This window comes from Dipodomys spectabilis, unplaced genomic scaffold (assembly GCF_019054845.1).
Source record: "Dipodomys spectabilis isolate Male_0828 unplaced genomic scaffold, ASM1905484v1 ptg000054l, whole genome shotgun sequence".
NCBI classification, from domain to species: domain Eukaryota; kingdom Metazoa; phylum Chordata; class Mammalia; order Rodentia; family Heteromyidae; genus Dipodomys; species Dipodomys spectabilis.
Window position 1 is genome coordinate 20,834,197 of NW_024870731.1, and position 21,695 is coordinate 20,855,891.

Below are 21,695 nucleotides of genomic sequence, written 5' to 3' on the forward strand. Positions count from 1 at the left end.
GAGGAGGATAGTGGTGCTGGTTCCTGATTAGGTTGCTGGATAAAACACAAGGTGCTTGTATTTAATGCGATACTTGGGACATGCCATACTAAAACATTATAAATTGTCTATCTGAACTCTAACTGAGCATCCCCTCCTCATTTACTATCTCTGACAACTTAATTGATGAGTGAACAGGAGTTAGCTGGTGAGCAGAGGGAAGGGCATGCCTACCTGGGGAACAGCATTCACAAAGACGTGGAGATGAGAGGTGCTGTGAGCTGTTGAATATGTGCTAGTGTCAGGGACCATATGTGGCCCATTCTTCTTTTAGGATACTGTTAAGAGCCATAACACATGTAGCCTCTACCTCCTGGGAGCTCACAGGCCAGCTAAGAAGCAGGGAGGTGGGGAGCAGGAAGGGCAGGTCCTATAGGAGTCATAGCTGAGGAGTTAGCAAAGGCCTTCCTGAAGAGGAGACCCTTAAGGATAGGGTTATAAGCATCCAAGGGCAGGGGCAATGGTGTTCTAGGCATAGCATAATGGAAAGCCCTGAGGTAAAAACAACAGGTGACAGGTCCCAGGAACTGACATGTGGCCAGGGAGACTGGGAGCTCAGGGGGATGGAGCAAGAGTCAAGAGAGGTGGCGGGACAAGTGGACAGCACTTTGGACTGGGTTCTAAAGAGCCAGGCAGGGGTGGAAAGCAGGCAGGTGACACGACTGGCTTTGACTGGCTTTATGCTCTCTGAGGTGACTCATGCTGGAGAGAGGACGACAGATGGGCAGCATGGGGGACAGAGAACGAGAGAGATCAGTGAGAGAGCTATTCCAGATGTCCAGAACAGACACATTGGTGGCCCAGCCTAGCACAATGGTGGTGAAGAGGAAGAGGGAGAAGGAGGCAAGGATCCAGGCTGCACTGAGGGGGAAGACTTGGCAAGCCTCGGTTTCCTGGCACAGAGAAGTGAGGGGGAGAGAGGAGCATGATGACTCAAAGCCATTGGTTTAGGCAGATGGAGGATGGTGGCGCCATTTGCAGAGCTGAGCTAAGGACCTGGGAAGTTTGGGGGTGGTGGAAGAAAGCTCTGGTTTGCATATGTTGAGGGTGAGGAGATTGGTGGTGGACTATGGGACAGTGGGCTGTGAAGGAGGAGAAAACCACGTGGAGCCAGAGAGAGCTGTGTGCAAATCTCCTCTCCCACACTTAGCCTTGGTCAATGACTTTGTCTTTCTTCCTTAGTCTCTCTTCTGTCCAGTAAAATGGCAAAGCCCTTGTGTTATAGGGAAGGTGTGGTAAACCCTACTGTGCTGCTCTCCATTGCTTACCCTTTCCACACTATAGTAGGCTTGCTTTATGAGACCATAGGTGTATGTTGCTTTCAAGGTTCGCTTATAAAGTGGCTTTTGTCTTCCATCCCTTGCTCTAGGGATGTCAGCTATCATTTGTCAGGAGAGGCTTCTATGAGGGAATTAATGCCTTGTGCTAAAAGCCATGTGAATGAACTTGAAGGTGAAATCTCAGCTCTCTGAGGACTGCAGCCCTTGGGGTCATCTGGACTGCAAGCTTATGGATACACCCTACTTCCAAATCCATGACCCACAAAAGTAGGAGGGTGATTTGTTACCATTGATATCTGTAGCAAGAGATGAAAGGTAGGGCCTAGCACAGTCAGGCCACAGAATATTCAATGTCTGTACCCCTGGAAGCCAGGAGAGGGGGCTGAGCTAGAGGTATGGATCTGAGAACCTTTGCTTAGAGACGAATGGAATCCAGGGTGATGGCGAAGGCAGTCCACAGGGAAGCATAGACAGAGAGGACAGGATAGCATTGGACAGAAATTTGGTTAGGCATAAAGGGTGGGAAAAGCATCTCCCTGAGTCTGAGAGGAGGTGCTGCAGAGGAAGGAGGAGAACATGGTATCCAGAAGGCTAAAGCAAAGGCTTCTCCAGGAGGTGTGGGCAGAAGCCTGGCACACAGAGGTCCAGGAAGCTCTGCACAGCACCAAGGGAAGTCCTGGTGCCCCTAGCAAGACCAATTCGGGTGGGGAGGTTGAGTCCTGAGACTAGGTTGAAAGGGAGTTGGGGTGCCAGAAGGAGGGAGATAACCCAGCAACAGAGGAAAGAGGAGAGACACTGAGTGTGAACTTCATTCAGTGTCAGAGTCCTGAGGCTTACCTGATGATGGAGAGGGTAGAAAGAGAGAGCCTGAAACATCTGAGCCTAGGCCAGAAGACAGAACTGAGGATGGACACAGAGCCCAGAGAGGGAATCACCTAGATGGGAGGCAGAGTTCCTCAACTGTCTTAGAAGACTGTGCAATTCAGGTAAGTGCACAATCATTAGAGGAGGGAACCAGGAAGCTCCCACTGAAGAAGCAATGTTCTGTCACCTATGGGAAGTGAGCACCACCAGTCTTCAGTGAAGAGGACGATCAAGAACTCACTCTCAGCTTCCTGTGGCTCACCCAGCATTTATCCTGATGCCCACACAGTAGCTGCCATAAGAAGAGCTCACCCTGGGCCAGCCTGGTTCACTCCTTATCAGCCTTGGAAGACAAGGATCATCCAGGAATCTCTTGGAGCCTTCAGACTTGCAGTCCACCTGAGAAGAGAAGCCCAGGGACACAGGGGAAGTGGGGGAGAATTGCAGAACACAAGCTGGTCTTTCCCATGAGCTGGCGACCATGAGCTCTATGGAGTAAAACAGCTTCCAGGGTAACTCTCCCTTAATCTCCTCAAACAAGAGATCCAGGTGTTTACAGGAGAGTTCAATGGAAGAGTCAAACTACAGAAGATCCCAGTTTTAGGGATGCTTCTCTTGTGAATATTGTTCTTCCATTTTTTTGGTGGGGGGGGGAGGGTCCGGTTGTGGGGCCTGGGCGCTGTCCCTCAGCTCTTCAGCTCAAGGCTAGCGCTCTACCACTTGAGCCACAGCGCCACTTCTGGCTTTTTTTTTTTTTTCCTGCTTATGTGGTGCTGAGGAACTGAACCCAGGGCCTCATGCATGCAAGGCAAACGCTCTACCACTGAGCCACCTTCCCAGCCCGTGAATATTGTTCTTGCTTTGCTTTTTTTTTTTTTTTTTTAAAAAAGGTCAACCCTGGCACTTGAACCCAGGGGATGCTATCCCTGAGTTTTTTCACTCAAGGCTAGTGCTGTACCACCTGAGCCACAGCTCTACTTCCAGCTTTTTGGTGGTTAAATGGTGCTGGTCTCACGGATTTTCCTCCCCAGGCTGGCTTCAAACTGGATTACAGGCAAGAAGCACTGGTGCCTGGCTCATTTTGCTTTTTGAAACACGGTCTCGCTGTATAACTCAAGCTGACCTCCAACTCAGGATCCTCCTGCCTCCACTTCCCTAGTGCTGGGATTACAGGTGTGCACTACACCAGCTAATTTCATTTAAGAAGTTCAGGAGGGGCTGGGAAGGTGGCTCAGTGGTAGAGTGCTTGCCTTGCAAGCATGAGGCCCTGGGTTCGAATCCTCAGCACCACATAAACAAAAAGAAAAAAGCCGGAAGTGGCATTGTGGCTCAAGTGGTAGAGCTCTAGCCTTGAGCTGAAGAGATGAGGGACAGCGCCCAGACCCAGAGTTCAGGCCCCATGACCGGATCCCCCCCCCCAAAAAAAGAAGTCCAGAAAACTTTGATAACAAAAGCACAGAAGCAGAGAATAACTTAGAAAGATGGTAGACATCTCATTCATAAATATGTATGTAAAAATCCTAAATAAAATATTAGCAAATGGAATCCATCAGTAACTAAAAAAAAGAAGAGCATCAGGAATGGTTATTATATAGATGGTTTTATAATAAAACCCATGTCTGTAATTCATTACATTGAAGGGGGATTCCACATTTGATAAAAATTCAGCACACTCAGAGTAGAACAGTGCTTCCTAATCCTGATAAAGGTTGATCCATCAAAATCTATAACAAATATTGTACTTAATAGTAAAATGTTAGAGGCAGTAAAGAACAAGATTGCAAAGCCCATCATTGCCAGTGCTATTCAACACTGCAGGGGAGTCAGTCAACACAGAGAAGCAAGGAAGAAAAAAGGAAATAGAGGTGTGACTCAAGTGGTTGAGTTCCAGCCTTGAGTAGAAAAGCTAAGTGAGTTCAAGCCCCTCTATTGGCACGCGCGCGCGCGCGCGCACACACACACACACACACACACAAGAGAAAATAAGACTAGACAGGAAATTCAAACTGTTATGACTTGCACATTCTGATTATATACTAAACTAAATTCAAGAGGCTTATTAGAACTGAAAGGAGTCATGAAGTTTGCTATATTATTGTACAAAACAAACTACACTTGGTAAGTTTTGAAATGTTTGAGTTTGAAAATAGAGCTAACAATACTGATAAAAAAATTTTTTCCTAAATGAAGAAGTTGGTCAGACAAAACCATAGTCAATCCAGTCATTTGGGGAAACAAAAGCCGTCAGAAACCAAATGAGTTCCCCAAAATACCAGTAAGTCAGTTGGGTGCCAGTGTCTCATACTTGAAATCCTAGCTAGAAGACTGAGATCTGAGGATCATCAGTGAGACTAATTAAACACCAAAAAGCCGGAAGGAGAGCAGTGGCTCAAGTGGTGGAACACTAGTCTTGAGCAAACAAGCTCAGGGACAGTGCCCCAGGACTGGCACATAGGTGGACGCACATACACACATACACATGCAAATACCAGAGGCAATTCTATACTTTTAGTGGCACTAAATCCTGAAGTGCCGAGTCTTGGATAATTTCAGTGTTATCTTGTAAAAAATAAAACTCGTGATTGGGCCAGGGTTTAGTTCAGTAGAGGAAACATGCTGAGCTTATAAGGCTCTGGGTTCCGTCACTCATATGACAAAAACCAAAGATCCCCAAGCATACTGAATTTTTATGATTATAAAGTCAATATGCACATATTCTAGAAATTGAAGTCTAGACTATTAAGTAATAAGGAATACTTGAATGTGACTCATACCTGTAATCGTAGCTACTCAGAAGGCTGAGATCTAGAGGATGATGGTTCCAAGTCTATGCAACTCCCATCTCTAAAATAACCCCATCACCAAAATAACCAGCAAAAAGTAGGGTTGGAGGTGTGGCTCAAGTGCAAGTCAGGCAAGCCGAGACTGCCAGAAAAAAAAGAAGTAAAACAGTAACGTTCAACTATACTTCTGTGTGGTTCCAGGAACACTTGGTAGATATCTTCACATATATTTCTGTGTCCTCATCTAGGTTTTTGTTTTGTTTTGTTTTGTTTGTTTTTGGTCAGTCATGGGACTTGAACGCTGGGCTTGGGTGCCGTCCTTTAGCTCTTCAGATCAAGGCTAGTACTCTACCACAGTGCCACTTCCGGTTTTCTGGTGGTTAATTAGAGATAGGAGTCTCACGGGGACTTTTTTGCCTGGGCTGGCTTTGAACCGCGATCCTCAGTTCTCAACTTCCTGAGTAGCTAGGATTACAGGCGTGAGCCTCCGGTGCCCAGCTCTCCCTAGGTTTTTTTTTTTTTTTGTCGGTCGTGGGGCTTGAACTCTGGGCCTGGGCGCTGTCCCTCAGCTCTTCAGCTCAAGGCGAGCGCTCTACCACTTGAGCTACAGTGCCACTTCCGGTTTTCTGGTGGTTTATTGGAGATAAGAGTCTCACGGTCTCTCTTGCCCGGGCTGGCTTTGAACCGCGATCCTCAAATCTCAGCCTCCTGAGTAGCTAGGATTACAGGCGTGAGCCACCAGCGCCCGGCTTCTCCCTAGTTTTTGTGGGCACATTATAATGTGACAACATTCAGTTATATCAACGAAGCATGTTATTTAATCTACCAATTTGAGTTTATGGACAAAAACCAAATATCAATATGATCTTATCAATAAAAACTCAATCTGAGGACCTCCTTGTACACGTGCAGAAAATGATGCCCAGGTGAGTTTCTAAGGCCATTGAATGGCAAAAGCAACTCCCTGTCCCATCTGGAAGGGGACAGCAAGCTAGCTAGGTGAAAGTGAGTGGAATTTGGCACAGCTCTGTGCCTGGAGGCTTTAGGTCACTCCCCTGCAGCCTGTTCTCTTTGCTGCAGTGGCAACAGTATTCCTGCCAGCTTCGTCTAAGACTGAGTGGCTTGGAGCCTCAGATCCTTTGCACAGGTCGTTTTCTCTGCTGAAGCTGGCTCTGTCTCCCCATCTGGCTGACCTAAACTGGCCTGATAGGCTGGAGAGGTGGCCCACGGGTTTCCTCAAAGCCAGGAGTGGTTGTGGCCACAGGCCTGGCTTACAAGTTTTCCTTGTCCACCTAGTATGAAGCCGGGGACCCCTCCCTTATTCTCCACCAACGTCTACTGCCCCTCCCAACATCTAGGATCGTGTTCTGTCTACTCTGGGTCAGGGACTCGCCGTGGTCTTGGTGGCCGCTGTACTTCTGGGCCTGACAGGTAGTGGGGTCCATAGAAGCCTGTGGATTGATTGGAAAGAAACATCTGATACAAACCCGCCTTGAGGACCCGGGAAGGCCTGGCCGCGGGGTTGGGAGGACCCCAGACTGCAGGCGGAGGCGGAGCCAGAGGGCGGGGCTGGCTTCAGGGGGCGGGGCCTGGGGCGGAACTGGGTCCTCGGGGCGGAGCTTCGGGGCTGCGGTAAAGCCGGGCTGATCCGCGGCGCTCAGCCTGCGCCCGCTGCATTTCCCAGGACGCCCGGCTCCCAGGCCTCTCGCGCCCCGCCGCCGGTAGGGGGCGCCCGCGCTCGTGGCGCCGCGGCTCTGCTGGGAAGGCGCCGCCCGGCGCGGGCAGCTGGATCCGCAACTCCGGGCGCGGGCTCAGTCGTCCCCTCCGCCGCCGCCGCCGCTCCCGGGCGCGGGCTCGCTCGTCCCCGCGCTCGCGCCCTCCGGCCGCCGGCTTCTCCCGGCCCCGCGGCCGCGCAGTGAGTCGGGCGGGCGCGGGCGTGTGGGGCCGGGGCTCGGGAGGGCCGGGCGGCCGGGGCGGCGGGGCCGAGAGCGGGCCGGGCCGGGCCGGGCGGGGGCGCGCGCGGAGGGGCCGCGGGAGCCCGGGCCGCGCGCTCCGGGGCGGCGGGGCTGCCCTCCGGTCGGCCTGGGCGGACGTTCCGGGGCCCGCCCGGCGGGACGCGCGGCCCCGCAGGCCGGGGGCTGGGGGCTGCGGTGCGCCCGCCCCTGCCCGGGCCCGGAGCCTCGTCCGCCCCGCGCCGAGACCAGGCGGCTGCGGGGCTGCGCTTGTGGGGCAGCCGCGGAGCGCGGCGCGGACGGGGACGCTCGGGGTCGGCTCCACAATGATTTTTTTTCCCCCTTTCTTCTCGGTGGCGCTAATTAGCCACCGCTTGCCCTAGTTTCACGCACACCGCAGGGCTTCTGAGCCTTGCTCCCGCTGGGCTCGTGCTGCCGCTGCTTCCCCGGCCCCGACGAGACACGCTGATTTTGCAGCTGAGTGCTCTTCCGTCCAGATCGATTCCCGAGGTGGCACTTTGAATGCCTGCTGTCAGCGGCGATGCCCGGCCGCGGTGACGGAGCCCCCCGGCAGCACCTGCCGGGCCGGCCGGGGTGGAGCCCGTGCCTGGGGTGGGACGGGGACGTGGAACGGGACCGACCGCTTGTTGAGATGTTCTGCGGAAGTTAGGGTGTTTCGGTTCTGGAAGACCACACTTAGAAGTCCAGTTCGTGTGTGAGACTTTGTTATGGAGGAGGTCCGAGAAGCAAATACACTTGGGAAGACAGTCCAACCGAGAATGTATGGGGAGTAGCCGTGGCATCTGTCTCCACCATACCCCCTGGCATATGCACCCCCCCCCCATGCCCCTCCGTTACATGAATGATCCTGGAATAGCACAGGCCTGAGGCCAAGACTGAGATGTTTTTAAATGAACAAATGTGTAGCTAGGAAAAGGGAAATAAGGTGATTGTGAGCAGGGCTGGTAGGATTGGAGAACTTGTGTTTAGTTGAAAGCTATCAGTCCTTCCGGATACTTGATTTTTATTTTTATTTTTTTATTTTGCCTTTGGTTGACCGGCCAGGCTTGCTATAGATGCTGTTGCTAAGTTTTGCCATTTGAATTCTCACAAATCATACTGCAGCCCAAGCCTTAGTCCTTAGTACAGAAAGGCATCTCAGGGGCCATCCTATATGTACCCCCACTGGATCTTGGATTTTGATACGTATATTTTTTATGTATTTTGACTTTTTTTTTTTTTTTTGGTCAGTCGCGGGGCTTGAACTCTGGACCTCCACTCTTCAGCTCAAGGAGAGCACTCTACCACTTGAGCCACAGCGCCACTTCCGGCTTTTTAGTGGTTTATTGGAGATCAGAGTCTCACGGACTTTCCTGCCCGGGCTGGCTTTGAACCGCGAGCCTCAGATCTCAGCCTCCTAAGTAGCTAGGATTACAGGCATGAGCCACCAGTGCCCATCGTTTTGATATGGTGTCTGTGGAATATAGAAATTTATTTGGATTCGACCGTCCTGAGTCATGCAGAGAAGTTCTGAATCAAGTGCTCATGTGTGAGGCCTTGGAAAAGGACTGGCTGCCGTTTTAGCAGCTCTCCCTCGTGGGGGTGGTCTTGGAAAAGGAGGATCTGTGAGACTGGGAGCACATGGAGGGGAGGAGTCCTTCTTTGTTGCTGTTTTTCAGTCTACCTCAGAAATTTTGTGTACGTTATTGCTACAGGCATTTTCACATTCGTACAATGTTTGTTTTGTAGTCATCATTTTGCTATTTTCTCCATTTCCCCCAAAGAGGAGTGGTTTACACAGGCCCTTCTAATTAGGAAGGATGCAGAATTGGGGTACTGGTCTTTCTCCCCCAGCCCTAGTTCTCTTTTCTTTGTGCCCTTTGAAACCTGCATGTGACTTCAGAACCCTATTCAACATCCGTTAACCTATGGGCAGGGTTTTATCCTTGTGTTTCAGTGGTGTGCTTACTTTGGGCAAGGTGGTATTATTAGCCCATGGAAACTGAAGAGAAGAGGAATTTTAAGATTTTGTGACTTGTCTTTTTAACATTGTAGGTCATTTTTCAATCTATAACTTTTCTATTAGACAATATGTTTAAGAAAGAAGAGAGTGAAAAGGATTACTATTATTTTTAAAAAGAGGATCCATTTCTGCAGCAGTGTAGTTAGGGATAATCTGACATTGTAATTACATTATTCTTGTCTGCCTGGCTATTTGTGCTGGCCTGTACGTGGATATTAACTCCAAAGACTCCTTTAGATGTGGCTGAACTAGTTACTATAAAAAAGTGTTTCACTTTCAAACTCCCACGTTTCAAGAACAGAGAAACTCAGTACAAAGGCAATTTTGAAGGTAAGTATAGATGGAGAGAATTTATTGACTCCTTTTCAGAATGCCAGGCACAAAGGTTTCAGTAGAAAAGCAGTTTTAAAGGTTACATGGAATCACTGGGAAGAGTGGTCATAAGCTTTTATTTTTACTTGTTCAGATTTGGAGACTTTTACTGCAATGTGTAGGTTGTTATAAGCAATATTGATTCTTAGTTTATAGCAAAAATTATAAAACTCTTGACGACTTGTGTTTGTCATTATCCATAAGTTCTCTGGTAGTGAGGAAGATAACTTTGGGATTCTTAGGTTATTTTTAAATTAATTATTTAATTTTTAATTGACTTAATGGGTTGTAAGTCCTTCAGATTTGCCAGTTTAGAAAAATTATAATTTCTTTTAGGTATTATGCATTCTTTTTTTCAGGTAATAGGTTTTGTTTAGTTACTCTTATATTTTATTTCTATTATCTTTAAGTATTTGTGCTTGATCTGTATCACCCTTTTCAACATATCCATTCTTTACTTTTTTTTCTTTTTTTGGTTGTGGCGCTTGAACTCTGGGTCTGGGCGTTGTCTCTCACCCAGCTCTTCAGCTCAAGGCAAGCACTTTACCACTTGAGCCACAGCGCCACTTCTGGTTTCCTGGTAGTTTATTGGAGAGTAGAGTCTCACGGCTTTGAACCATGATCCTTAGATCTCAGCCTCCTGAGTAGCTAGGATTACAGGCTTGAGCCACCGATGCCTGGCTCCATCCTTTAATAGGTCTTTAATTATCTAACATACCATCAGAATTTATATATTAGCTTCAGTAACCTTTTATGCTTATATACAAGTGAATTTCCAGTGCTGTTACAAGAATTTTATTTGGGCCAAAGGTCAGATCTTTTAAGGTGAACTGATTTTACAAGGTCAGAAAGCCTTTGAACTTCATAATGGTGCTCAGTTACTTTCACTGCCTCTTTAGTGATATTTAGTAAGGAAAAGCATTTTAAAGGATTAAAAAAATGTTGCCCTCATAATCTCCATTTCTCATGAATTATCTGAAATATTAGATGTTTCTTTTACTTCAAGTAAAGTAGGGCCATTTGCAGCTCTTCTCTCCACTGCCTGAATTGTGGTCCTGTAAAGTTTTCATTAAGCCCTCCACTGGAGACTGGGCCAGGAGGGAGAGAAGATGAAAAGCAAATGAATCATTTTCTAATTGTTAGCAGCTCTGGAAAATGATTTAGTAGAAGAAATTGAAGGTGTTCTGGAAATTCTTTTGGATTATGTTTTCATTCATCTGCCATAGTCTTGAGATGTTGGGTCATAAATTCAGAATCCAGCTATTGGCTAAGCAGGAATCCTGCTGCTGCTGCTGCTGCTGTTGTGTTCAAGAATCTCTACAGAGGATGTTTGTAAGGAGTAGACAGATAAAATTTAAACCAATACTCTGTTTTTCTCATTGAGCTTACTAATAAACAATTTGATCTTTTTAGATTGTTTAGTCATTGTTAATGAAAGTGACTAGTAGTAACTTGTGTTTATTTTGAGATCTTATATACAAGCACAAGAAGGCTTTGGGATGCTTTTTAAGAAACACAGGCACATGTAGATCAGGTAATTGCTTTCCTGAATTACTTATCTTGAGCTTTTGTTATCGTCTTCTGAGGCAAAAGCTGAGGCTTTTTGCCATGGAGCAGTTTCAGGAGTCCCATCTAATGTGTGTGTGTGTGTGTGTGTGTATATGTGTGTGTGTGCGCGCGCGCGCGTCCTGTGTATATGTATCCTGGGACTTGAACTCAGGGCTTGAGTGTGTGTGTGCGTGCGTGTGTGTGTGTGTGTGTGTGTGTGTGTGTGTGTGTGTGTGTGTGCGCGCGCCCGGGTATCCTGTGTGGAGCAGTTTCAGGAGTCTCAACTAATTTGTGTGTGGTGTGTGTGTGTGTGTCCTGTGTGTATGTATCCTGGGGCTTGAACTCAGGGCTTGTGTGTGTGTGTCCTGTGTGTATGTATCCTGGGGCTTGAACTCAGGGCTTGAGTGTGTGTGTGTCCTGTGTGTATGTATCCTGGGGCTTGAACTCAGGGCTTGAATGTTATCCCTGAGCTTATTTGCTCAAGGCTAGTGCTCTACCACTTGAGCCACAGCTCCAATTCTGGCTTTTTTTTGGCATTTAGTTGGAGATAAGAGTCTCATGGACTTTCCTGCTCAGACTGGCTTTGAGCCAATCTGATTCTCAGATCTCTGCTTCCTGGGTATCTAGGATTGCAGGCGTGAGGCACTGATACCTTGCTAATTTACTTAGTATTACTGCTCAAAAACTTGCTTTTTTTAGAAGTTGGAAAACGATTAGTGGTAGTGGACATAGCAACTGTTTTTTTTTTTTTTTTTTTTATGCCAGTCGTGGGGCTTGAACTCTGGGCCTGGGCGCTGTCCCTCAGCTCTTCAGCTCAAGGCTAGCACTCTACCACTTGAGCCACAGCACCATTTCTGGCTTTTTTCTGCTTATGTGGTGTTCAGGAATCGAACCCAGGGCCTCATGCATGCAAGGCAAGCACTCTACCACTGAGCCACCTTTCCCAGCCCCCATAGCAACTGTTATATTGGTATTTGTTCGGGGGGGGGGGGGGGGGGTCCGGTCGTGGGGCCTGAACTCTGGGCCTGGGCGCTGTCCCTCAGCTTTTCAGCTCAAGGCTAGCACTCTACCACTTGAGCCACAGTGCCACTTCCGGCTTTTTTCTTTTTGCTTATGTGGTGCTAGGAATTGAACCCAGGGCCTCATGCATGCAAGGCAAGCGCTCTACCACTGAGCCACCTTCCCAGCCCCCATAGCAACTGTTATATTGGTATTTGTTCATCTTTTGTCTTTGTTTTTCCATTTCTTATTGGCCATTTGGATAATTCATAGATTAGATTTTATTTATTTATTTATTTTTAGTGCTGGTACCAGGGCTTGAAATTCAGGGTCTTATGTTCTCACTCTTGACTTTCTTTCTTACAGCAGTTGCTCTACCATTTGAGCTGTGCCTCCAGTTTAGCTTTTTGCTGGTTAATTGGAACTGGAGTCTCACAGTGTTTTCTACTTGGGTTGGCTTTGGGTCTGGAACCCTAAGCTAGGATTGTAGGTAAGAGCCACTAGGCTGAATTAGAATTCTTTGTCACTTGAAACCAGGCAACAGCCATATGAGTAAGTACCTGCCATTTTTCCTTATTCTTAAGGAATCTTTACAAACCCATTATAATTGTTTGATTAGGAAGAGTTACTGTAAAGTAAATCTTTTTTTGGGTCCGGTCGTGAGGCCTAAACTCTGGGCCTGGGCGCTGTCCCTCAGCTCTTCAGCTCAAGGCTAGCGCTCTACCACTTAAGCCACAGTGCTACTTCCAGCTTTTTTCTTTATGCTTATGTGGTACTGAGGAATTGAACCCAGGGCCTCATGCATGCAAGGCAAGCACTCTACCACTGAGCCACCTTCCCAGGCCAGTAAATCTTTTTTTTTTTTTTTTTATTGTGAAAATACCAAACAGAGGGGTTACAATTACATGGGCAAGATAGTGAGTACATTTCTTATCAAGCATTGTTGCCTCCTCTTTTGTTTCCCCATACCATCCCTTCCCCTCTCTACCCCCTGTAAAGTAAATCTTACAGTAGGTAAATATAGTTAATAGGTGGCTATAGTAAGTCTCAAATTAATTCTCTTCAGTGTCTTGTTTTCTTGGATTCTGTTCTTTAGGTTTCTATCCAAGAGAGATATTATGGAAAGATGTAGACCAGGAATCAGAAACTCAAGTCTAGGCCAAAACTAGCTACTTAGGAGGCTGAGGTCTGGAGGGTAGAGATTTGAAGGCAGTCTGGGCAGAAAAAATCTGAGAAGACTGCATCTCCAGAATAACCCCCACAAAGAAGGCCTGGAGGATAGGCCCAGTAGTAGAGCACCAGTTGTGAGTTTAAGGCCCCGATTTCAAATGATAGTAAACAAATTTACTTTTGAGTGGTAGAGTTTGAGCCATTTAATCCACCCTGTTTCTCTGTTTTGCACCTCTAAAATGGGGGCTATAATCTATGCTGGGCCTACTGGCTTAGCCCATGAGGATAAAAGACTTTCACGTGCTGTGTAAATGTTTTCTTTAATTCTAGAGTCCCTTCTCTGGTTGTGCAAATTTTCTTCTGACTGAACCCTTCCCCGGAGTTCTCCATTTTCCCATTTGGAATCTTCTTCCTTACAGGCCCTGCCAAGCCATCTATCTATGGCGCTGTGGAATTCCTTTTGTTTTCAGTTTTGTGTGTTTTCCTTCTTCTGTAGAGTGAAAGCCCCTTGAGGGCAGGCATTGTACTTTTCCTTTTCTGTGTGTTCACATTGCACATAGGTGTTCCCTCCCAACATGGTTGAACTACAATAGATTGATTAAATGACTGATTATTGAAGCTTTCATGAAAGAATACTTTGGGTAAGGAGAAAATACCAAAGATGAGCATTTACCAGAATTTTTGGATGACTGACCTTTCAAATCACTACCAATTTGTTGTTATTAGGAATGGAATCAGAGGCTGACAAGACAGACTGGTAAAGCATATTTCTTGGTTCTGTTTGTGAAGCAAGTGAGAGGAATGGAAGGCTGTCACAAGAGCCCTGAGTTTGACATTTGTTTCATTTCTTATCCTGTAGCATGTAGAGGCCTATCTACATCCAACTGCTGAGTGTAAAGAATAAAAACTGACTGCATCCTCATTTGCTCCACATTTTAGCTTGTTTTGCTTTGAAGAATTTGCAAGGTAGAGAAAATGGATGCTCCAGGCTCCGATTTCAGCCCATGCTGTGCTATGCAAATGTTCTCTACATGCCTGAGTGACCTTTTGAGAAAGAGCCTTTGTGATCTTCTGTAGCCTGGGCTTGTTCTGAGAATTGTGTGCCAGATTTTTCTAAAAGTGGGAAAAGTGCATTTGCTCAAAGACTGGCTGAATACTGACAAGTCAGTGTTTCTGACCATCACTTGCCAGAGCTTTTGTCATTTAACTTTGCAGGTTGCTTTGCAGGTTGGTTTGGGGAATGAGAGGGAACTGGCTTTGGCAGTTCAGTAGCTGGAAGACTGGGAATCCTCTTGAAGTGTAAAGCAAGACAAATTCAAACTAGCATCCTTACTATATAGGTATTGGTCATTTTCCTAAGGCTGCAAGTACTGGCTGGTTGACTCTCAGACTGATCTGTGAGGTTCTTTTTTTGTGGGGGGGTCCAGTTGTGAGGCCTGAACTCTGGGCCTAGGTGCTGTCCCTCAGCTCGTCAGCTCAGGGCTAGCGCTCTACCACTTGAGCCATAGCGCCACTTCCGGCTTTTTTCTTTTTGCTTATGTGGTGCTGAGGAATTGAACCCAAGACCTCAGGCATACAAGGCATGCGCTCTACCACTGAGCCACCTTCCCAGCCCCCTGTGAGGTTCTTTTACCCCCATGCTAATAGTTTGTCATTTCAGTTGCTTTCCATTTGTTCTGACTATTACACAAAAAGAAATACTGCATTATTGAAGTATAATTAGTTTTGTTTTTAAAGATAAATACTATTTTGATGTCTTTCCCCTGGAAATTGACCTTGATGTCTTGGACATTTATGGTGTTACATGTTTTTACTGAGATGTTTAGATTATGCTGCTGGAATGCTGATGAAGTTTTCCCTTTCCTGTAAATGACCTTTCTGACAAAGAATAATCATGGGTTTGTCATGACATAAGTTGTAGAAGTTAATCATGATGTTTTTGTACAAAAATTCTTAAAATTAGATTTTTAGAGAAGAGAGACAAGATTTGAGCAGTTAACTTTGCATGCTGCTGCATGTTTTCTGAGTATAGGAGAGTTCCTGCCCTGTGTATTATGGGCTCCAGAGGATGAGCATGGAGACGAGGGATGTTTTCTTCTCAGATCTTTGTTGCACTGTAGGTTTTTGTTGTTTTATATGTTTGTTTTCTGAGACAAGATCTAACCAGGTAGCCTGGCTGGCCTCAAACTTGTGATCCTCCTGCCTCAAGCTTCCTGAGTGCCTAGTTCTGGAGTAGGTTTTAGTATTGGGTACTTGGCCTGTTCTGTCGGGTGGTAAGAGCTTTATTTGCCGTTTATAGAGTTACATGTGCTATCATATATCCATTTTCTCCTTCCAAAGTTTCCCTGGAATCTGGGCCCCTGGAGACGCAGCGCTGGAGCAGATGGATAATGGAGACTGGGGCTATATGGTGAGTGGCTGGTGGCTCACTCAAAAGCTGGCAACTTGCTTTTGTTTCTTTTTTCCTGATGCATCCTAGGTATAATATATACAGATAAAAATTAGGAATTGTGCAAACTGCCCCTCCTATTTATTTGTATGACTTTGGAGGGCATTTTTGTTTGTTTTGGTGTTTTAATGGATACAGATTCAATACAGACTGTTAAGTGACTTTTTTTTTTTTTTTTTTGATGGCCTTGAACTCAGGACCTGGGCTCTGTCCTTGAGCTCTTTTTGCTCAAGGTTAGCACTCTACCACTTTGAACCACAATGTCACTTCTGATTTTCTGGTGGTTAATTGGAGATCAGAGCCTCACAGACTTGCCTGCCTAGGATGGCTTTGAACCGCGATCCTCAGATCTCAGCCTCCTGAGTAACTAGGATTACAGGCGTGAGCCACCGCTGCCTGGATGGTTAAGTGACTTTTTGTAATCACTTACTTTAGGGGTACAGGGAATTTGGTCTTTGGAGTATCTTGCTCAAAAAACTCTTGGAAGGCCCAGAAGGTAATGGGATGAGGAAGCTTCCTTGTGGTTGGGCATTAGCAGTTAGATCTGACTGTGCCTCTTGCCCCATTTGCACATTTGCGTGTGCTTGTCTCCCTCCCTATTTCTCTTCCTCTGGTAAGAAATTATTTGTTTTCCTAATACCTGAAGATTCTTTTTTTTTTCTTAATATAAACTTTAAAGCCAGTGGTATGTGTTATTTAGAGAAGCTTGCTTCTCTAAAGGTCAGCTTGCAACATTAATGTTACAAAAGTGAATATACTATTAGATAATGAAATTTAAAGCCTCTATTAGCTTTTGGGTTATATGGTTAGCTAAAGTGTATATTTTAACTTAGTGTTTAGAACTATTATTTCCATGAAAAAGTTATTAGAAGCTCAGTGTCAGTGGCTTACATTTACAGTCCTAGCTACTCAGGAGGCTATGCTCTGAAGATTGAGGTTCAAAGCCAGCCTGGGCAGACAAATATTATTTCCAGTTTATCAGCCAAAAAAGAGAAAAAGCCAGAAATGAAGGAGTGGTTCAGGTGGTTGAGTGCTAGCTGTGAACAGAAAAGCCAAGTGAGAGCACAAGGACCAGAGTTTATGACCTGGTAATAATAGCATTAAAAAAAAAAAAAAAAGGAGCCGGGCGCTGGTGGCTCACGCCTGTAATCCTAGCTACTCAGGAGGCTGAGATCTGAGGATCGCGGTTCAAAGCCAGCCCAGGCAGGAGAGACCATGAGACTCCTATCTCCAATAAACCACCAGAAAACCGGAAGTGGCGCTATAGCTCAAGTGGTAGAGCGCTCGCCTTGAGCTGAAGAGCTGAGGGACAGCGCCCAGGCCCAGAGTTCAAGCCCCACGACCGACAAAAAAAAAAAAAAAAGGAGGGGGCTGGGAAGGTGGCTCAGTGGTAGAGCGCTTGCCTTGCATGCCTGAGGCCCTGGGTTCGATTCCTCAGCACCACATAAGCAAAAAGAAAAAAAGCCGGAAGTGGCGCTGTAGCTCAAGTGGTAGAGTGCTAGCCTTGAGCTGAAGAGCTGAGGGAAAGTGCCAAGCTATTAGAATTAAACTTGCACAGTTTTTATTTTATTTTTTTTTTGGGGGGGGGCCGGTCATGGGGCCTGAACTCTGGGCCTGGGTGCTGTCCCTCAGCTCTTCAGCTCAAGGCTACCGCTCTACCACTTGAGCCATAGCACCGCTTCCGGGTTTTTTCTTTTTGCTTCTGTAGTGCTGAAGAATCGAACCCAGGGCCTCATGCATGCAAGGCAAGCGCTCTACCACTGAGCCACCCTCCCAGCTCCACAGTTTTTATTTTTATTTTTATTTATTTTTTTTTGTTTTTGGGGTCCAGTCATGGGCCTGAACTATGGGCCTGGGCGCTGTCCCTCAGCTCTTTTTTTCTGCTTATGTGGTGCTGAGGAATCGAACCCAGGGCCTTATGCATGCAAGGCAAGCACTTGACCACTGAGCCACCTTCCCAGCCCCAGTTTTTATTTTTAAAATATGTTTCGAGCTGGGCACCGATGGCTCTCACCTGTAATCCTAGCCATTCAAGGAGGCTGAGATCTGAGGATCATGGTTCAGAGCCAGCCTGGGCAGGAAAATCGTGAGACTCGTATCTCCAATTAACTACCAGAAAACCATAAGTGGTGCTGTGGCTCAAGTGGTAGAGTGGTAGTCTTGAGCTGAAGAGTTCAGGGACAGCACCCAGGCCCAGAGTTCAAGCCCTTTAACAAAAAAAAAAAAGTTTCATGCAAGGCACCAATGGCTCATGCTTGTAGGAGGTTGAGATCTGAGGTTCTCAATTTGAAGCCAGCTCAGAAAAGGAAGTCTGTGAGACTCCTAGCTCCAGTTACCAGCAAAAAGCTGCAAATGAAAGTATGGCTTAAAGTGGTAGAGGACCAACCTTGAGCAAAAAATCTAAGGGAAGCTGGGTGCTGGTAGCATATATCTATAATCCTAGCTATTCAGGAGGCTGAGATCTGAGGATCAAGGTTTGAAGCCAGCTTAGAAAAGAAAAGTCTATGAGACTCCTAGCTCCAGTTCATCACCAAAAAGCCAGAAGTGGAGATGTGGTTTATGCTGGTAGAGCACTAGCCTTGAGCAAAAAAGCCCAGGCTCAGAAACCAGGCCCTAAGTTCAAGCCCCATGACTGACCAAAATGACAGTACCCCATGCCCTGAGTTCAAGCCCCAGTACTGGCACAAAACACACACACTTTGATGACTTGCTTTTCTTAGAAATTTTGGAAGTATTTGTCTTTATTAGATCATTTTAATTGTATTATGTTAAATTGAGTTAAGAAGATTGAAGTTTTTTCCTTAATTAGAACAAAGCAACAAAATATGATATTTTAGTTTGTCCTCTCTCTTCCTGTAGTATATTTTGATTTGAAGACTCTAGATCTGGGCCTGAAACTATATGGCTCTGAAGGTCATGCCCTCTAATCTTTGAGTAAATCTTTAAAGGATTGGATTTATCCTTCTTCCTTCCTATTGGAAGCAAATGTTAGATCCCCTCATGTGAGTGGGCTTATTACTGAGAGTAAAGTTATTTTGCATTATAGGATTACCGTCTCTGGTAGAGTCCGAAGGACTCCTATGCTTTGTTGATATTGTTATTGTTCTTTATTCATCGAAGTTCAGATTTTATGAACCTCAGGTGACTGATGATGTTTTTGAAAATTTCAGATGACTGACCCAGTCACATTAAATGTAGGTGGACACTTGTATACCACGTCCCTCACTACACTGACGCGTTACCCGGATTCCATGCTTGGAGCTATGTTTGGGGGAGACTTCCCCACAGCTCGAGACCCTCAAGGCAATTACTTCATTGATCGAGATGGGCCTCTCTTCCGATATGTCCTCAACTTCTTAAGAACTTCAGAGCTGACCCTACCCCTGGATTTTAAGGAATTTGACCTGCTTAGGAAAGAAGCAGATTTTTACCAGATTGAGCCCTTGATTCAGTGTCTCAATGACCCTAAGCCTTTGTATCCTATGGATACTTTTGAAGAGGTTGTGGAGCTCTCTAGTACTCGGAAGCTTTCCAAGTATTCCAATCCAGTGGCTGTCATCATAACTCAGTTAACCATCACCACCAAGGTCCATTCCTTACTAGAAGGCATCTCCAATTATTTTACCAAGTGGAATAAGCACATGATGGACACCAGAGACTGCCAGGTTTCCTTTACGTTTGGACCTTGTGATTATCACCAGGAAGTGTCTCTCCGGGTGCACCTGATGGAGTATATTACAAAACAAGGGTTCACAATCCGTAACACTCGGGTACATCACATGAGTGAGCGGGCCAATGAGAACACAGTGGAACACAACTGGACTTTCTGCAGATTGGCCCGGAAGACAGAGGACTAATCTTCAGGCCCAAGAAGTTCCTGAAACAGACTCTCCAGGAAGTGGAAGAGACTGCTTTTCTGTTTTCTTCTGCTTTTGCTTTTTCTTTTCCTGATTTTTTAAAAATATTTGTATTTATTTGAAGGCATTGAGGACCAGAAGGTTTTGTGGATTGGCAGTCTCCTCCAGGTTTTGTTCCCTTTACCCTGAGTATGCATGTGCCTGTTTAGAGTCTTCAGATACCTTTTTTATAAAAAGAAGTCTGAAAATCATTATGGTATATAATCTACCCTTAACAGAGCTTTTTATTATTATTATTGTTATTATTATTACAGTGCTAAAATGATTTCTGATAAAATGGTCCCTAACTCAACTAGAAGGCTAAAAATACAGGAATGAAAGAATGAGGGGAATACTTTCTCATGATGCCTTTGAGGGAAAAAAAAAAATCAAAGTATCATGTAGGGCGACCTAGTTTCCAAGCCAATAAGCAGTATTGTAATATTAAAGGAAAACTTCCAATCATTTAAAGGTACTTGTTAAGTACTGCTTTTTACAGTTATGACAACTGTTTCTTTCTATGCATATAAATCAAGCAACCAAATATATATAGCCATGGAAATGTCTGACTAGAAATATTTATATTGGATTCTGAATACAAAATGTCCCTGTGGTAGAAATCTTCTTATGCCTGGTACAGTATAATTCCCAAGTGTACTGTTGACCAGGAAAAAAAAAAAGCCTAATAAAAAAGTGAACTACGAAAATTAGTATGGTATTTATTTGTTGTTATTATGTGGAGAAACTCATTCCTCATTCAAAGTAGTCATTATTTATATCTCAGTATATACATCCTGTAGTTGTATATTGGATTGGATTTGAGAGGGCTCAGTGGAACTTGAGTATAGTTCCTAAGAACACTGTTATGTAATTAAAACAGGGATGGACAGAACTTGGTTTAAAGAGTGCATATTTGAGAGGACATTCCATTGAAAAGATTATTTCAGGGCTGGGAAGGTGGCTCAGTGGTAGAGTGCTTGCCTTGCATGCATGTGGCCCTGGGTTCGATTCCTCAGCACCACATAAGCAAAAAGAAAAAAGCCGGAAGTGGCGCGGTGGCTCAAGTGGTAGAGCACTAGCCTTGAGCTGAAGAGCTGAGGGACAGTGCCCAGGCCCAGAGTTCAGGCCCCACGACTGGATTAAAAAAAAAAAAAGATTATTTCAAATAGGACGTATACTGAAGATTACAGGTTTTTCTTCAGTTGTCATAGTTGTGAATATGACTTATTTCAGCCTTGTGCTGAGCATGGGGACATCATTCCCATGCTACATTTGTGACCACAAATGTACATTATTATCAGATTAAGTTTATTTCTGAGAAGAGATGAATTTCAGTGGATGAAGGATCTGGAACACTTGGGGAGATGCGTGTACTTTTATTTATTTCAGTATATCTCTTTTTTTCAACGTCTTTGTTTTTTCCTTTTCTGCCAGTTCTAGGGCTTGAACTCAGGGCTTAGCGCTGTTCTGAGCTTTTTTTGCTTAAGGCTACTCAGTCACAGCTTCACTTCTGGCTTTTTGCTGGTTAGTTGGAGATAAGAGTCTCATGGACTTTCTGCATGGCCTGGATTTGAACTTTAACCCTCAGATCTCAGCCTCCTGAGTAGCTAGGATGCAGGCATGAGCCACCAGCACCAGGCAGGATTCTGTTTCTTGGAAGTTACCCACAGAAGAGATTCTTAATGAGTAAGACTTCCTAGTTTGCAAAAATGCCTGTTAAAGGAAGTTATGTAACTTATTCTCTGTTTTCTAACTTAATTTCTGTTTTCACAGTTCTGAGGCTGTGGGCTGTGGAGCAGGCAGGTGACTTTTTTTCCTCTCAGAACATTTCCAGATTCTCTTTCCAAAAGGAAGATGAGAACATTTACTTATGTTCAATTTTGCCCATGTATGTGTGACATTTTATTCTGAGATTTGGCAAGTTACCCACACGCAGAAACCTATGATTCCTATTTTACTATCTCCATCTTTCCTGTTATTGACAGATTCCTGTGGTTTCAGTAGATCAATGTAGCCATCCCAGGTTACCATTTTAGAAAATTGGTCCTATTTCAGACTCCAGCTGATTAGTAGGAGTTGTGGAACTAACTTAAGTAAACATGAAGTAAAATGATTTGAGTTGAACAGTCATGGAAACTGTATAACATTATGTTTTTGGAACTTAAAAACTGATGAGGTTTCTTGCTTGTCTAGCTTATTGGAAATAAGTTTATTTGGGGTACCTGTTTAAGAACAAATTAGGAAGAGTAAGACAGCTGAGATTTTTTTTTCTGCAATTTTGTCAAATGTCATTTAATTTTGTATCTAGTTGGGTAATTGA

The 21,695-nt window shown here is 45.3% G+C and overlaps 1 protein-coding gene across 8 annotated transcripts in view; it reads left to right on the forward strand.

The window, feature by feature from the left end:
* Kctd6 (potassium channel tetramerization domain containing 6) overlaps positions 1–20,085 on the forward strand; it is a 57,767-nt gene extending 37,682 nt beyond the window's left edge. For 2 of the 8 annotated variants that reach the window (XM_042679837.1, XM_042679842.1), the window contains exons 2-3: positions 15,371–15,440; positions 18,650–20,085. In XM_042679837.1, the coding sequence (XP_042535771.1) occupies positions 15,371–15,440; positions 18,650–19,336 (757 nt within the window). In that variant the 3' untranslated portion in view covers positions 19,337–20,085. Of the gene's footprint in view, positions 1–2,147; positions 2,306–6,829; positions 6,882–9,123; positions 9,272–13,323; positions 13,997–14,026; positions 14,371–14,851; positions 15,441–18,649 lie in introns of those variants that run through there. The other 6 variants (XM_042679840.1, XM_042679838.1, XM_042679839.1 and 3 more) reach the window with 6 other exon arrangements.
* The last annotated feature ends 1,610 nt before the right edge of the window (positions 20,086–21,695 follow it).